At 40.9% G+C, this 17,932-nt stretch overlaps 1 protein-coding gene across 2 annotated transcripts; it reads right to left on the reverse strand.

Annotated features, from left to right (window-relative positions):
* Positions 1 to 269: 269 nt before the first annotated feature.
* On the reverse strand, positions 270 to 13,230 carry triobpb (TRIO and F-actin binding protein b). 2 transcript variants are annotated; one of them, XM_044332256.1, is made up of 13 exons: positions 12,665 to 13,230; positions 9,975 to 10,031; positions 9,512 to 9,580; positions 9,298 to 9,387; positions 8,917 to 9,026; positions 6,370 to 6,820; positions 5,112 to 5,361; positions 4,324 to 4,435; positions 2,943 to 3,102; positions 2,370 to 2,471; positions 1,670 to 1,756; positions 841 to 1,045; positions 270 to 709 (listed from the first exon to the last, which is right to left on the reverse strand). In XM_044332256.1, exons 1-12 carry the CDS (start codon positions 12,668 to 12,670, stop codon positions 884 to 886), a joined length of 1,656 nt encoding a protein of 551 aa, XP_044188191.1. In that variant the 5' UTR covers positions 12,671 to 13,230; the 3' UTR covers positions 270 to 709; positions 841 to 883. The 2 variants fall into 2 exon arrangements, with proteins under 2 accessions (XP_044188191.1, XP_044188190.1); XM_044332255.1 differs by having other exon boundaries at positions 270 to 1,045.
* Positions 13,231 to 17,932: the final 4,702 nt, after the last annotated feature.

Here is a 17,932-nt window from a genome sequence, read left to right on the forward strand (position 1 = left end):
ATTCAACAGCTTCTACAAGCATCACCAAAGAAAGTTGAGCCTGAATTTGCTTATACATAATCACTTCAACTTCCAAATCAGCATGCCTGGAATTAGAAACCTTTGCTGTTTTGTCCTGTATTAATCCCAATATTTATATTTTATATATTTCATATTCACAAAGAAAACATCATATAAGCACAGGTAAAAAAAAAAAAATTACAGCAAATGATAAGCTCCCATTTCAAAAGAACCGTGTGCCCCTTTCAGGGAGTAAACATGACTCAAAAGCTGTACAACATACCAAACTGAGATGACACTAACTCTTCTGTAACTGTGTTGATTCCTGGTGTCTCAGGCAGTAGACACAGACGCAATGAGAAGTTTATCCAATAAAAAAAGCTGATACAGTATGAACTCTATCTACAATACCTGATAAAAAATGTCATCAACAAATATTCCAGTTTTCAGACCAGATGCGCACTCATACATGTTTGCATTCACAAAAGCAAAAGCCACAATAAAAAAATGAAAAGTGCAGTTTTATATATCATGTGTGGCCCAGTGTAATGAAACCAGCTAATAGCTACTCTATGCTGCTCATTGGCAGAATGATTGAAACTAAGGCACTATCATGGTCCCCACACAGCCAGAACTATACAAGTCCAACAATCATCTCTTCGGCTTTTCTGTATCTGTTTTTGATTCAGTCACCATGGTGCAGACACGCCTGCAAAACAAAAAACACAGAAAACGAAAAAAAATGAACTGAAATATAAATTTCGAAAATCTCCGTAGGGACAGTTGTTGACTTGATGACTTTTCATGCCATTTCTCCGCCTGTTTTACATCGGTTCACACCTGTCTCTGTGTCTGCTAGAGCATCAGTACCAGCAGCAGGTTCTCAGTGGTCCAGGCTGTTACCCAGCTTTTGCCCCTCCTGCAGAGCAGCCATGGCCAGCCTCAAGTGCTCCTTTAGACTCTGGATCTCTCGCTCACTCCGGCCCTTCATCCCACTCAGCTCCTCATGCACTTCTGTATATCGCTCACAGGCCAGCCGTTTCTCCTGCAATGTAGAAAGCAGTGGAAAGGCTTAAGTTACACAATTGTGTACTACAGCAGAGTCATATCATCAGTGTCTGAGAAAGCAAAATGACATCGTATAATCTGCCATACACTCTAGGGCCAGTACCAAATAATAAAGGGGCAGAAGTCAAGTATTTTTCTTGTCTATCTGTGTAAATCTAAGGAGGGTCATATAAGTGTTTTTGTCCAGACATGACAGAATATTAATACTGAAGCATCAGTGTTAGAGCAGCATGTTACTGTTGTAGCTGTTGGAGGTGGTGCTAGTTTGAACTACTTTATATACAGTTAGCTAGTTTAGTCCAGTGGTTCCCAACTTAGGGGTCCGGCCCTTCCAAAGGGTAACCAGATAAATCTGAGGGGTCATGAGATGATTAATGGGAGAGGAAAGAAAAAAAACAAGGTTCTGATACACAAATCTGTTTTCAGTTTTTGGACTTTTTCTCTAGTCTTTGATTTTTGGTGAAATACTGGATCATTTGAACATTTATTGATATGAAACCATGTGAGAACTTTACTTAAGTACAGTACTTGAGTAAATGTACTTAGTTTCTTTCCACCACTCACTCACTCACTCTCTCTCTCACACACACACACACAGTACCGTGTTAAGAAACTGCAGTTCGTTCCTTAGACAGCTGATCTCCTTGTGTAAGTACTCTATCTCGTTTTCTTTCACCCTGAGAAGGACCTGGGAGAAAAACAATAGTGTGGTTATCATTTGCTGCCAAAAAGAAAGAAAACAAAAACAGACATATACAACATCTTTTTATGGCCCTAAATCCTTATAATTATCATTTGAGTCCACCAAAAACACAGTAATTGTGTTCTGGCTGATTTATGATAGGAACGGTGGGTGTTCTCTGTAATTCACACAGTGAATAAAGTAACTTGGGCTTTTGGCCAATTACTGTTTATCATGAAAATCTCTTTGTATTCTGAAAACTACAACACCAGTTTAGTAACCAGAATGAGTGTAAATAAAATTATAAGCACATCATGTTATGTTTTACATAACAAAACCATAACATAACACCAATTTAATTTAAACGTACACAGCATCAGATGAACTACACACAGGTACCTCTGTGCAATCACAGGCTAACGTCAATCTGATTTTCTTTTATCCAATTTTGGGCAAGATGAGAATTCAAATTAGCACATCGTATTTGTTTCTTGGTTAATTGGAGGCAGTCAGAGAGAGCTGGTTGCGTTTTCAGGTAACTCCTTACGTATTTGTCCACAATTATAAATGTTGACTACAGTCAGAGTCTGAGTACAGTTTACAGTATAAGAACCTTTACCTCTAGTTCACAAGGTGTCCTGACTTTGTTGTCCTCTGAGCCCTGATCTGTGATGGTAGATTGTATACGGCTGATCTCTTCCGTCAAACGGGCCTTTAAGTCCTGCAAAAGAAAATATTTTATCTCTAGCATTTTGAATTTTGAACACTGGTTGGCATACATTTGCAGACAATGGTTTAGTAGTCTTACATGGGGACTCCACACTTCCTTTTTTACTGCATCACCACAAAACAGCAGCATGTCAGCAACCTTTACTGTGCTTGCATAGTGCAAAATAACAAATACTGTGTGAGACCTCTCACCTGTCCCTGATTATACGCAGTGTTCAAGGGATGGACAGAATAATGGTTCAGACTAAATCTGGAACCAGGCTTTTTAAAAATGATCTAAATTAAAACATTTACAATTACAGTCAGTAAAAATATCATGCAATATAAAGAATTACACCTGCCAGCGCAACATAGAGGAGAAATATCTTCCATTTAGACTTATTTAAGACTTTAAAGATAAAAGACTGCTGTATCACTTTTCCCGTTCTTATGTGTACATTTTTCTAATCTGCTGATAACTCACCTGGTTCTCTTTCCTCAGCTGCTCCATATCTCTCTCCTTGCGGCTGATCTCCCTCTCTCTCTCAGCGTTGTTCTGCTCAGCTCGGTTCAGTTCCAGACACTTCTGAGAGTAGCGCTCAGACAGTCCAGCCAGCTCTCTCTGTAAGGCTTGACTTTCTGCCCTGCGGAAATGTAATGAAAACACATAAAACTGTGTTCATGTTGGCTCCTCAGTGAGCTTAACTGAAGACATAACAACTGCAATGCTGCAGCTTCACATCTGCTTGATGACAGACTGTGTGTCACATCATCTGCTTTCATTTTACTACAAGAGCAGCAAAAATGACATATTGACAAGAAACAACTATAAAATTCAACATGTATTTAACATACAAAATAATCAAGCTCAGAATTAGAGAAGTACTTTATGTCACAGCAGTGCTCTGGTGAGACCAGCTCTTCTTGTTTGTACATCATGTACAAACAACCAAAGCTAACATGCTAGCTTCTTTATTCTGCTCTGCACTTACTGAATACTTCTAAAGCATTTAAAGTGTAATATTACATAATACATATTATATTTAAGTATGTATCGTATTTAATAATGGCAACAAGCTATAAAAAAGTATATGGATGTTTTTCCATTTTCATGAGGCAAGTATTTCCTACTGTGGTTTTAAACCGTTTCACTGCTCATGACCAATAACCACAAAAATAAGGAATAGAATGCAAAGAGCGAAAATCGCAGAGTAGGCAACACAGATAAGCCCTAAAATGCAGGTTCCAGTCGCAGCCACTGAGACAGCGTTGTGTCAAAGGCCTTGTGAAGCTTACAAAGGAAAACTAATCCATGACCAAATTCTTCTACATTCCTTAAGTGCCTGACAGGACCCAGTGGCCACTGTGGTAATGGCCTTGCTTAGACAAGGAACCCTGGTTTGCCTGAAGTCTGCAAATTCCAGCCTTTATTTCACAGAAAATCTGCTTGTGGCCAACTAGCTCCTACTTAAAAGCACAAGAGAGCTATTCACATAAATTACAAATATTGGCCTGCACTGACTGAGACTGAGCTATGCTACAACCAATCATTTATTTCCAGGGCAATATATTGTGTAAGTGCTAACAACAATAGGCTGGGAGGACAGGAGTTCTTGTACAAAGTGGAAGAACTCCAGCATGTATTTTTGTAATTTAGCATGCATGCAACTATGTAGCTTTAGATTATCACTCAAACAAGTCAAAACACATGGTTGTTTCTTCTAAACTGATAGTGATGTTAGGGACTCTGTGTCATGCTAACAGACATTGATTGTGTTGCTACTCAGTTTCATGTGCCCACAAGTATCTGGGTGGCCGGTGTATGTTCTCTATAATACAGCAAAAAATGATTTGAAGTTACTTACTGTTGTTGGGCTCGCAAAGAATGTGAGTCTAGTGCTCCGCTGCTTAGCCTCTTGACTTTCTCAACCTCTCTCTCCAGTTCCTCTTTGTGTTTCTTCTTCAAAGCCTCCATTACTGAAAAACAAGCATGACACAACTTCGACATGATCTTCTGGTAACTGATAACGGCACATAAAAGATTTTTGCCTGATCGGAGAAGCTCAGGGTGGTAAAAGAAATCAAGATCAACTGAGAACAGCTCTGAAGAAAACAGTTCAATGTGAACACCAGAAATGTGTTAACCTACATTAAAAAAAGACAGGATTTATATAGAATGCTAAGATATGACGGTCAATTTAAAATAAGTGTGTATTATGTATATTCTAAGATTAAATGCCAAATTATATGATTCACATGCATTCAACACCTTAACATGAAAGTGGAATGATGACACTAGAGGAGAGTATAAAGGTCCTGCTGGTAATGCTTTCTATATGATTTTGCTCAGTGTAGTTTAACAAGAAAAATAACCAGAGGACAATCATAAGAATCCGTACCTATAATACTCTAATACTACAATAAAACCTTTAGTTCACAGTGAACTCTATTTGACCTTTGCCCCCAACCCGGATCTGACAAATTATCCTTATCATGTTACCCTCTCAATGACTACCCATTTAATAGCGCAGTAAAAGTTATATTTAGCACTCTTAACACCTTCTCATATTTTATTAGTAAAATTATCTTCTCAGTTGAGTAATTACACAATCATTTTGGTCTTGAGACCTTCTTCCCTGTCTGGTCTGCTGACCTCGTGCTGTGTCCTGGGTCTCCTCCAGCAACAGCCTGTTCTTCTCCTTCTCCAGCTCCTTGATCTGACGGTCGTGCTGCTTCTGCAGCTCCTCAAGCGCTTGTCGATGAGCACGTTCCATGGCTGCCAGGCTGCGGCCGCAGGGGGCCTCAGGGCCACAGCCGCCCCGCAACCCCCCTCCTCCTCTCCCTCCCACTCCTCCTCTTCCCACCTGTTGTAGTTGCTCCAGCTGTTGCCTCAGTGACGCCACCTGAGAAAAGACAAAGATGGAGGTAAAGCCCACTGAGAGACAGAAGTCGAACAATTTAACATTTATATGTGATGAGCATGTTAACATGAGATGGTACAAAAGCTGGTGTTGGCAGTGAAAGACGAGCAGTGATAGAAATATACGTTTTTTTTGGGTAGCTAACAGTGAGGTACGACTCTATGCTTTATCACCAGTAGGAATAATTCATTCAAACTCACTGACTTGTACACAGAATAAACTAAATGAATACTTCAGTCAAATCAATGAATCGGTTGCAGTGTCCCACTGTCAACACAAGATCTACACATGATCACAGACAGAACCACTACGCACCAGCATCAGCCATCGTTCTGTTATGGATAGCTGGGTGATGCTAACACCCACTGCACTACCACCTTGGACCTTGTGCACCGTTTGAATTTTACAGCTGTTGGTAGGTTCAAAGTTCAAATTAATTGAACTTTAACCCCACTTACTTCTGACCTTTCAAAGCCTGTCTAAATAGATTCTACCTATAGATGAAGCTTACACATCAAGAAAGCATCTGAGTTTCCTTACACTGTAATAATATTAATTAGTAAAAAAAGAAGCACAAAGGCTTCTCTTTAACATGAATTTAGCAGTTGTCTTTATATATATCATATAAACTGTCTGGCCCTTTGGTGCAGCTCAGCCTGTGTATCATATCTAGACAGCCTTATTGTCAGAGACAGCAAACATAGGTGCAAACCAAAACAAGCAGATCACTGCACACAGAGATTCAGGTAGGAGTTTCAACAGTATTTCCCATATCGTTATCTGTATTCTTCCCAGGCTACTGATCCATTTTTTTTTTTTATTTGCATATTTTAGATGGAAAACACTGCTGAAAAGCAGAGGCAAGTCAGAAGAACAGTGACTCAAGTGTTAAAAGGCAGAAACAAGAAATGTTTACTTCATCCGGGCAGATGAAGGGTTAATTTGCATTTTATTTAATTTGCAAATTGGAAAATCATCTCCATGCACTACCTCCCTCTGCAGCGCCTCATTGGCTGACTGGCTGGAAGACCGTATCCCCACTGCTGGTAAGGAACTCATCTCCTTTAACGGCATGCGTTCAAACTCAGCCCACTTTTTCTCTATTTCATCCTCCATGCGTGGCCTTTGGTTCATTCCTACGCCAGTGCCCTTCCTGGACAGCACAGCCTCCCACTGGCTGCTTGTGGTGTCTCTGGTCCTCTCCTCCTGCCACTGGCTTTGCTCCCTCCCCTGCCCCTCTCCTGCTTCTCTCTGACTGGCTGGCAGAGGGCTGGAAGAGGCAGGAACGGGGGACAGCTCAACATAGTCAAACGTACGATGAGAGGGAGGGGCGGAGGTCGGTGCTTCTGACTGAACATCAGCATGACGAGATGATGGGCGACGTGAAGACAGTAGAAAGCGAGTGTGGGAGTTTTCTTTGTCACTGCTGCTGTCAGGCAATCTAGAGAAAATTTGAGACAAAAAAAAGCTCAGTGCAATCAAAAAGAAAGAAAGAAAAGAAACATCCGACTCTAATCAAATAAAGAGGTGATTAATGAATCAATCACAAATTCATCAAGGATGATAAAATAAGTAAATCAACAGCATACAAAGGCTCACAGCACAGCTGGTGGTGAGTCATTATGAAAAAAGTAATCAATGAAACTCTACAACAGGCAAAATATACAGCGACTGATACTCTTCAGGGGCAAAGTTGGCTGGTGAACGTGACTAACAGCCTCTTATCTGACTGCTTTTAACCAAGGCCGAACTGCAGCAAGACCTGAAATGTGCAAATCGAGAACGCTGAGGCAACCAATCTTAAAACAATACGCAGCAAGCACCTCAAAACATGTGGACTAAAGCACGTGACCTCCCTAGGTGTTGCTCTTCAGGGCAAGAAGTTGCAAGTTACAGTTATTGCTATATCGATTCATTAGTTTATTTTTGAATCAATCAACTCTTGCATTATTACATTTTTTTTAACATATCTTTATTATTAATTATGCAATCATTACGTCTTATTCATATATACACAGATTTTACAGCACCAGATCCCTCTGAAAACGTCCCTCCTGTAACACAGTCCCTCCAAAACTGTACATGTAGCACAGTACAGCTTAGTTCACAAGCATGGTGGGATATCATAAATAAAAATACAGACAACAAAGCCTCCCTTCAGCATTCAGCTATCATTTCTTGGTCTAGGAAGTACCTTCCAGAATATATTGGATAATCTACGTCCAACGTAATCAAGGAATGGACTGGAATGGAGATATTCATGGGTAAAAGGTTGAATATTGACTTAGGCCATTCTAAGACTGTTGTGGCTTATTTGAAATCCATTTTAGTAATATGCTTTTACCTGCATTCAGCAATTTTTTTCTGTAAGTTCCCTTGATTTGTAGGTGTGGCATTCCTAACAGAAGGCATACTGGATCCAAATCCAATTCTTTAATCGAAAACCAAATTTAGCTTTGAAACTACTTTCACTCAGAAATCCTGAATATGTACACAAGTCCATAAGTCCACTACCAACCTCCTTAATACACTTAATACACAGAGTCCACCTCTTTGGGTCCATCTTAAACCTGAGTTGAGGCGATATCTGAAGGCGATGCAGCAACCTGAACTGTAGTTCCTTTGCTCTATTACATATGTCTATGATATTAGTATACTCCCATGTACCTGAACCAAGGTCTTGAGCCCATGTTTGCATCGTTAGCTTTACTGGACTTGTAAAGGGCCTCATAGCAGTGTCCTACTATAAACTTATTGCTATGTATTTTATAAAGTAATTGCTCAGTTGAGTATAAAAAAAACTCTTTTTGAACAATGTTTGAGCAACGTTTTATAGGTGCACCATGACTCTAAATCATTTTTTTGGTTAAAAACTGCATTTGAACTTCAGTATTTTGTTCATGTGGGACAACCTTCTTGTCACAACCGGTTTCACACGAACTGGCACTCCTCTATTTCCATGATTACACAAAACACTGCGGTACACTATACACAACACTAATGAAAACCATTAAGGTAAGCTGTGAAGCTGGGCTACTACACTTAGCTAAATTTTACTTTGCCTACTTTAGATTAGAATCACAATGTAGGAAAATGTAGATATCAAGATCAAACTCAGTATCTGCAGATAATCAATATTGAAAGTTGCAATCAGGCAATCCTGATAAAGTGAGTGATAAAACAACAGTCAGAGGAGCCAACTGACAGAAACGGAAAAAAACAGGTAAATACTTGACTTCATTAAGGTGTTTTAACGTTAATTTAATTTGCAATTATCAGTTGTAAAAATGTAATTTGTTCAGTTCGTGTCAATAAACCAGCACTACTGCTTACTTTAACTGTGATCATAAGAAGTCAAGACTGACTGACCTGCAAATCAACTTTCTCAAAAATGACAAATTTCATATATTAGCCTGTGTAAAACATATTCAACTTGTAATCTAGACATTTTAGGTGACAAATGCTTTTTTACCTCCGATTAACTATTTGCTTATATTCATTAAAGATCTTATATTTAACATTTCTGATGACACTTACTGTGTGAGGTCTGGTGAGCTGCTGGGCCGGACACACTTCTTTAAAACCTCTATCCAGTTCCGCCTGATCCCAGCTGTCATGGCAGACAGTGTGAACAGAGCCTCCCGTGTCTGGAGAACAAAAGAGAAAGCAGGTTAAGGAGACACAAAGATGTGACAGAATTGGGATGAGATGAAGATGATAAAGAAAAATAGAAAGAAGAAGTATATATAGAGAGAGAAGTGGAGGAGAAACTGACAAAGAGAGAAAGAGATGTGAGTCATGATAACGGAGGAACAAGAAAATTGAGAGCGGGTGTGGGATGCTGATAAGGAGGGAAGGGATGAATATACACAAGAACATCAGTTACATACACAGTTTATGACAGAGTTTGATACTCACCTGTATTTGAAACCCATAGTTCTTCCCCACATCAAACTCAGACACCTTCACGCAGGATTTGAGGTCGATCTCACCGTCCAAGTCATCTTTCTGTACAGAAAAGAGAACAACACTTTCAAACTGTGTGTATTTCTCTTCCCCTTTTCTATTGTCATAAATGATACAATATGTCTGTTTATGCTTGAAATGCTCAGATGTCTAATTAAAAAAATACCTCCTCTGCACTCGAGTCTCTGTAGTACTTCAGCCCAGCATCAGTCAAAACAAACCAGTGTTTCTTCCACTAAAGAAACACAGATGTCGGTTAATCCAAGACTAAACAGAGATCAACAACTCTGAAGTCAATTTGTGAAAAATGTCACAACATTACAATGATAATATCTAAGACTCTATGACCAAATAGAGAATTATTGACACTTGAGGCCCCATGTTAAACTGCAGACCTACAGTGATGGGTGATGTGTGAAGTGAGAGGCGCATTCACTCGAGCATATCATTCAAAGAGAGGAGACACCTGTTGTGCCTTAAGCCACCACATTATTACTGTGATAACAAGGATAATCTGCCGCTATCGCCTTACACACAACCTTTCTCATTAGGAATGGGGGGGAAGGAGGGAAGAGGGGGTAGTGAAGAAGGAGGGAGAGGAGGATGTGACTTGCTTTACTGTACTTTACCTCTCCGAATTCGTCCAGTTTCGACATCCATCCCTTCTTGAAGTTGAGGAGGTCGGGCTGCGAGGCAGAGAGTATACAGAGTCACGTTCACTGACCTTCATCTGAATGCTTGACACAACTGTTACAAATACAGAAGTTGAGGGAAGGAACTCTGTGTCTTTTTTTGTTGTTGTTGTTCAGCCCTTTATCACATACAAGTCTCAAAGGATTTAACAGAGGAGAAGAAAAACAGAGAAAGATATTACAAACCAAAAAACAACAGAAACAAAGCACACTATAAGGGTGGGGCAATACTAAACATAATGATATCTCTCCTCAAGAAACCACACATCACCACAGGTTTATTTTATCATTGTACAACAATGCTGCTGACCTATTTTACCACAAAGGCCTTGAACCAGTTTCTACTATGGAGAAACTTAAAAATTCATGCAGAAACTGGTAAAGTTGGTAGTGTTCTGTTGCAATCACAAGACAAAATATTTGAAACTATGTTTTGGAACACATGCATATGTTTAGGTCACTAAACTATCTGATGTTTTAGTCCAATTTTATCACTTAATATTTAAGGATATTCAATGATAATATTCAACAAAGTCCCTTGTTATTAATGTTTATGTAACAGGGTGCACTGCAGCATACCAGATAAATGAAAAAAAGGGGCAAGGGTTGCGCAGACAGACACATATGAGGTGTGAAAAAGAAACAGGAAACGACTGACTGTGAAGAACGACAACAAAAAGAATAAGACAACACCCAACAGACAGAGAGATTAGGATTTGGAGCAGCTCATCCTTAGTGATGGGAGGAAAGATATGGAAACTGATGAAATTTGCAGTGGGAACTGGAGTGTCTGCTCATGACTGCTCTGGTTCATGTTTTGCACATCTGTTGCTCCAGCAGTGTTGTAGTAGACGATACATTAAAACATGATTTAGCTGCCCAAAGCCATTTCCAGAAACCGGCCTATTTTTTTCTTTTGCTTTTGACACGATGACAGAAAGAGGAAAACATGCACTAGGTACCCTGAGAGGAGGTGATCCCAGATTGAAGATTAGGCAACTTTTTCCACCGTACATACATTCCTCACTTAGTTTATCTCTCTTTCACTGGCATGTACATTCCTCACTTTTAAACCCCTTTCTGCATTCGTCATCTAGTCTCCCACTCGCTTCTCATAACCATCACTTTTTTTTTCCTCTCTGTTGCAACTCCTTTATGTTCATTTCATTACCTTTCTACATTTTTTGTTCTGTTCTTTCTCTCTGTATGTACTCTCTGTCTGTTCTGCGATCTTTAACCAGCCCTTTTCTGCAGTTATACTCCCTTCCTGGCTTCAGCTGTATTCTTGAAAGCCACAGTAACACCCACTTTTTCTCTGTATATGCCAGTTCATCTATGCTACTGATTGTTCTTCTCTAATCTCACCAATTATACAGTCTGATGACTAAATGTAATAAACCCCGTGTGCCGATAAAATTTCCTTTAATCGTTTTTGAAACTATATGGCATGGATATAAAAGATTTTTGATTTATTGTTGTTTATACACACACAAATCCTAATCACAACTAATGGCTGGATCATCAAGTGTCAGCTAAGAAAACAATAGGAAACTTGTTTTAGAGGCTGACAGCTGCATTTTATAACATAAAAGAGCCTAAGAAGATTAATCACTGTGGTCTGTTATTTCTGTCCGCTTTCCTTCCTCGCCCAAACTGCGCCTATGAAGGTGAACTGCTGGAGCAAGTTATGATCTGTCAAACATCATCATAAATCAATCCTATCTAGTCAATGCATGCCCATAAGCAGGGTCAGGGAGTGGCCAAGGAGGAGGGGGACATTATGAATAACCCTAATACCACAGTGCATCTCCTTGTCATGTGCCCTCAGATCAGTGACCTTGCTTGAAAGGTCAAAGACAGAAGGAAGAGGTGTCAGCCACTGGCGACAGTTTGGGACAACCTCCACTCTTCCTGGCTCCTGTCTCCCATCATAGAGGAGTATTGTCTGGTGAGCTTTAGGCCTATTTACAGCATGTATGGTTCTCCTCTTCACTAGTTTCTGTTGAGTTAAATAGATTAACTCTGTGCACAATATGAGCAGCAGCTATGTCTACATGTATACGCTGGCTGTGATGACAGTTTGTGTGTTTCAGTGAAACAAAAAGAGGGTTTAAAGAGCCATTTGCCTCTGGGTTATTCTATGAAAACATTTGCAAAGTTTTCTTGGCAGTGTCTGTCTGTGCAAACATGGACCCAGTGTCACAGCTGGCTGTAAAAACTGACACATACAGTACAAGCCACTACTGTAAATAACACAGAGTAAACAGATGAAAGTACACCACATCTGGCAACCAGAGTCTTTTTTCTTTGTGGACTTGTCACAGGAACAGAAATGTTCAAATTATAGCTGGGTACATGGGCATAGAGACAACACATCACAAATATGTCGGTTTTTCAGCTAGCGGTAAAGTGAACACACACACACACCCACCCCTCGACTCAAACTGACCAGGAAGATCCATTAAAAACTAGTCTACATTAACCCTTAATTAGAAATGTTCAAATAAATAAATAAACCAAACTGAAATAAGTGAGTGGTTAAGCTTGTGGGCCAGAGTTCAGATATATTCATTTCAGGAAGAAGTGAAACAAAACTAAACAAAAACTGTCTTTAGGCTACAACTTACCGTCATGATAATATCCCGAGAGGGTGAAATGAAGACAAAAGAAAAGTACCAAACCCCTTCTTGCTCTCAGACTTAGTGCTCAGCTTAGCTAAACGCCTCGGGCAAAAACCTTAGTTTCTCGCAGGACACTGGTGTTAGGTGAAATTGGATAAAACCCCGCCATTCATATGCAGGTTAACTTCATCAAGCGAGCCGCCACAGTCCAGAGTAGATCCTCTTTCCCGGCTCAGGAAGAAAGTGCACGACACGGATACACCGCTGGTGTTTCGAGCTGGTAATTTCACAACTTTCTGACAAGTAGCTAATGTTAACACTTGTGACTTCGGCTGCTGTGCCTTTTGCTCGCTTGCTCTCTCTCTCTGCCCTGTCAGCCACTTCCTGCTGGGCGGATCCGCGAGGAACGGTTGAGAAAACAAGCGTACCCTACCTAACCGCACGGTGACGTCCGGGGGCCTCCGGGGGAATCCAGTGGGGCCCCCCAGCAATGACCGACTAGTATCTTTAACGCATTTATTTTGCCACTGCATACATTCAGTTACTTTTTGGACTCGATTGAAAGATTATATATTATGTAAAACTAATCATACTATTAAACTTGAGTGTAAAAATGTCATTACACATTTTGAACTTGATAAATATAATATATGTATAATATATATAGAATTCATTGTAAATTTATTGATACTATATGGTACATTCCACATACATGAATGCAAAATTACAAAAGCTACGCCCAATTTCACTGGATTTTTATGTGAATTTAAAGAACATATTAAGACTCTCAAACTTAAAATCACAAAAAAAAGTATCAATCAATCGATTAATGATTTAACTGACTGATAAAAAAGTAATAAAACTCTCAAATTGTAGAGTGAACTCTTTAAAGAAGAATAACATGTTTTTTTTAAATAATAATTTTATGTTAATGAAGTTTATTTATCCCAATTCAGTTTTATTATTGTTATTTATTTGTTTATTTAAATTCATATTCTTGTTTTTTTGTATACCATTATGTTGAGCACATGTCTGTACAGTTTGTATATTTGAATGTTTTCTCAATAAAGGTTGGGGGAAAAAAAGAATCCAGTGGGGCCCCCCATCACCAACATGAGGAAAAATAAAGTCCTTATTAACTGCAAACACAACAGTGATCACAACAAGAAAACGTACTGAAATGTTCAGCCTGAGGTATCACTCCCTCCCTCTCCCTGCTACTAAACCTCTCTAAAAGCTTGCCGGTCCTTGATATGTAAATGTTTAGCCATCCCCACCTTTCCAAACACACAGAACAAATTTACAAGCTATATTTTCCTCGCTGAAAATCTTTTGGGCTTTCAAACAAAGTGGCACTCCCCCCTACAAAATCCTCTCTTGGTAGCTATTGGTTTCAGTTCAGGAATTTCAACACATGCCCCAGCAGACCACAATTGACAAAGCTCAGTCAGTCTTATGAAATGCCTGTAGGGTGTAAGTGAAGTCTATAGACGCACAGCAGACAGATGCTAAAAGTGAAAGAATTTAAAAAGTGCAGATATACAATTAGATATGTTGGCAGGTTCAGGTACCACATATATAAATGCTTTGCAATTATAGACAGGATCTGTGTGAACACTGGGCAAACTGCCAGCATGTCTAGTAAATATGTAACAAAAGAGACTGTTTGTTGATATAGACCAAACAGCAATAAACCTGTACTGAACCGTGTTTGCTGCAGGTTTATGATGTTTTACTTCACCCTCCATATGGCACAGTGGGAGATACACACACACATACACACACACACACACAGACATATCGTAAGAGTACACACATACACTATAAACAGACTGGCATTATCACATACCTGCATTTGCTCAGATCTGTGATGATTACCTTTCCAAGAACTGCCCTCATCTGCTGTGGGACTGCCAGATCTCTGGAAAGGAACAGCATGTAGTTATAAAAATCATCAATGCCCGACTGAGCAAACATAGAAACCCCCAGAGATTCACATCTACAGACTTCAAATCTGGTGTATGGTAAGTGAAAGATATGGTTAAGCACTAACACATTATGCAGGTGAAATCCCCCATAGCACAAGCTGCAATTTCAATGCTACAGATTATATTGTACAGGAGGAAAAGGTGCTTAATGCAGTGCACATAGCATATGTGATTTTCCCAATTCCCTGCTCCTTCTATACTGTTGCCATTCACAATCCAGTCTCTCTATGCTTTCAATTCAAAAATCCAATAAGGTTCTTATTGATCAGTGTACCACTTGTGCTAAATGTAATATTATCCCAGTAATGTTTAGTTTTTTCAATGTTACTCTAATAAAACATGGATTTAGACAGCTAAATCAATAAGCTAAGTAAAAACTTTTTTTATCCTTTGATGAAACTTTCCTTCACTGCTACCAGCCTACCTGCAATGAGGTAGAGGAGTGAGCTCGAGATAGATAGCCACTGCCACTGTAGTGCCATTCTCTCTCAGTGTCCCCTGTATCTTCCCACTCTCTGGAGGGATGCTTGCTCAAGGAGTGGCTGAAATGGCACAAACAGGTCATCAGTGTGTCTGATTTGGTCAAATTTATCCAATCTTTTTCTCTTTTTTTGTTGTATTTTTGCCTTTATTTGATAGTGAGCAGTGAAAAGGCAGGGGAAATAAGAGATGGGTATGACCTGCAACAAAAGTCCCTGGCTGGAATCAAACCAGGGACGTTGCAATTATGTGGCATGTGCAGTAACCATTTGGGCTACTGGGGCACTTAATCCAATCTGATGGTGAAGAAGCAAATCCAGCTACAGGATGGCTTAAAAATGTATCTCCAAGAGTTTGTGATATACAGTATGAAATACCATGAAAATGTCACAACAAAATGCTCAGTTAAATAAACATGCTATATCTTTTATTAAATAGGTTAGGGTTAGGGTTTGCCCACACCAGTCCTTCCATTCTTTGTGTAATATAGAGTCTAACCTGGCTGGTTTAAAGAGTTCCTGCCTCCGAGAAGGCTGGTGATTCTGAGGCCGTTCCATGTGGCCCGGTCCATCTCTCTGATAGACCCTTTTGACCTTCGGCAGATCGGCCATCATGGCGTACTCCTCCCTGTTCCGTCCTGTGGACCCCACTGACAGTTGGCCTGACTCTGAGGACTCCATGGAGCTCTGGGAGGAGGTGTGCCTCCGCATTTGAATTTGGGGTGAAGGTGAAGGAGAAGGGCTCCGTGTGCGGTGGGGGGGCCTCTTGTCATTTGGGGAGGTGCAGCGATCTTCAAGGCCACGTCTACCAATCCCAGATCTGATGCTGTCGGGGCTCCTGGGTGTTTCCAAGGTGACGAAAGCTGTTCTGCTGCCATTTGTGGTCTGTCTAGAGGGTGAAGTGGCACGAGACAACGAGGAGCTGCGGAGGGAATAAGTCGATTCCCGCCAGGAGCGTGGTGAGTGATTGGAGTCAGATTTTGAGTCATTGTGAGTGTTTTTTCTCTGAAAGGAACGGCTGGAGTCTCCATTAGTGGCATTTCTGAAGACTGAGTAGCCTGGCGGGTCACTGCTTTTTCTAGAGGGGGAAGAGTTGCGGCTGTTGTTATTCTTGCTGTTTAGGGAGCTACCAACTTCTGTTTTCCGTAAGCGTTGATCAGGAGCATTATAGCTTTTCCTTGAAGGCAATAAATTGTGGCTGTCTCGACTCCTGACAGAGTTGCTTACCTCAGACTTGCGCAGCAGAGACTGCGTAGGAGCTTCATAGCTTCTCCTTGTAGGGGAGGAATTACGACTCTCACGACTTCGGCCATTTAACGAACCACTGGTGTCTGCTTTTCTAAGTTGATACTGACTAGGGGATTCATAGCCCCTCCTTCCAGGAGAGGAACAACGGCTGTCTCGACCTCGACTGCTACCTGCAGTGCTTGATTCAGTCTTACGGAGTATGGATTGACTTGGTGTGTCATAACTTCTTCTGGTTGGAGACATGGTGGGGTTCTCATGTTCTTGATCATTTAGTCCATTTCTAGCTGTTGGGTTACGCAGCAGAGCCTGGCTTTCAATATCATAGCCTTCTCTTATGGGGGAGCCACAGCGTCCATGGTGACTTCGTCCATTCAGAGATATAATTGATTCAGATTTACGAAGGAGGGATTGGCTAGACGAACTGTAATTTCTCCTTGGCGGTGAGGAACTGTGACTGTCATGCAGACTGTCAGAAGTTCTCCTAGATGGAGAGGAAGTACGACTGTTGCGTCCATGCCCATGTGATAAACTGCTGGTGATTTCACTTTTGCGGAGAGACATTTGGCCTGCAGGGTTATAGTCCCTCCTTGAGGGAGATGAGCTTCTGCTGTCACGACCCCGACCACTTATAGACGCACTTACTTCTGTTTTTCGCAAGGCACTCCTAAAATCGGAAACCGTGCTGGATTGGGATTTGACTGAACCAGCAAATGATTTGAAGTTCCTTGGCAGAGTTCCTGATTCGACACGTCGTCCTTGTGTGCCTAGCAAGGAGCTTCTTGGTCCTGGCTCCATCCCTTGAGACCATCCTCCACCATCAAAGTTATGCCTGCTGAGGGAAGTAGTGGACTCACTGCGTCTGAATGGTAAGTTTCCACGTGAGGGGGAAGAAGAGCGAGATTGAAGAGCTGAGGTTTGCCTCAAGGAATCAAAACGTCCTGATTGTTGGTAGGAAGAAGTGTGAGAAGAAGAATTTCCCCGACTGTATGAACTGCTGAAACCTTTTCGTCCAGTTGAGGCCAGCGACTCAGCTATCTTAAAAGGAGTAGGGCTCGGAGAGCGAGGACCGACTTGTGCTTCAACCTCAACCGCAATTTCATAGGGGTCAGGAGGAGGGATTTCCACAGCCAGGTCCTCATTTACCACCGGTATCTGTCTTTCAGAGGCCACACCAAGATTAGGGTTTCTGAAGGGGATTATATCTTTGGGCTCGATGTTTGTGTTGCTGAAGATGGGATGTCCTCTCTCAAAATGGCGGAAAGGGGCAGACGGGCTGTTATCACGGAGTGAACGGGCACCTGCTGCCCTCCCCAGGGAGAAGTAGCCACTTTCACGCTTCTCTCTGTCTTCTTTTAATCCTGGAAGAAAAAAAAGAGTCCAGCAGTGTGACAGAAATAGAAAGAAGGAGATGCAAACATAAAAGTTCAACTACTGAACAAGTACCAAAGGTTTCCTGACACAAACTGAGCTATATTGTATTACTGATAATTGCTCTGGGACACCTCAGCTAGTGACATGAAATAGTATTGCCAAGTAAAGAACACCTTTGGCTGTAACTA

Source organism: Thunnus albacares, chromosome 17, assembly GCF_914725855.1.
Source record: "Thunnus albacares chromosome 17, fThuAlb1.1, whole genome shotgun sequence".
In the NCBI taxonomy this organism is placed as follows: Eukaryota; Metazoa; Chordata; class Actinopteri; order Scombriformes; family Scombridae; genus Thunnus; species Thunnus albacares.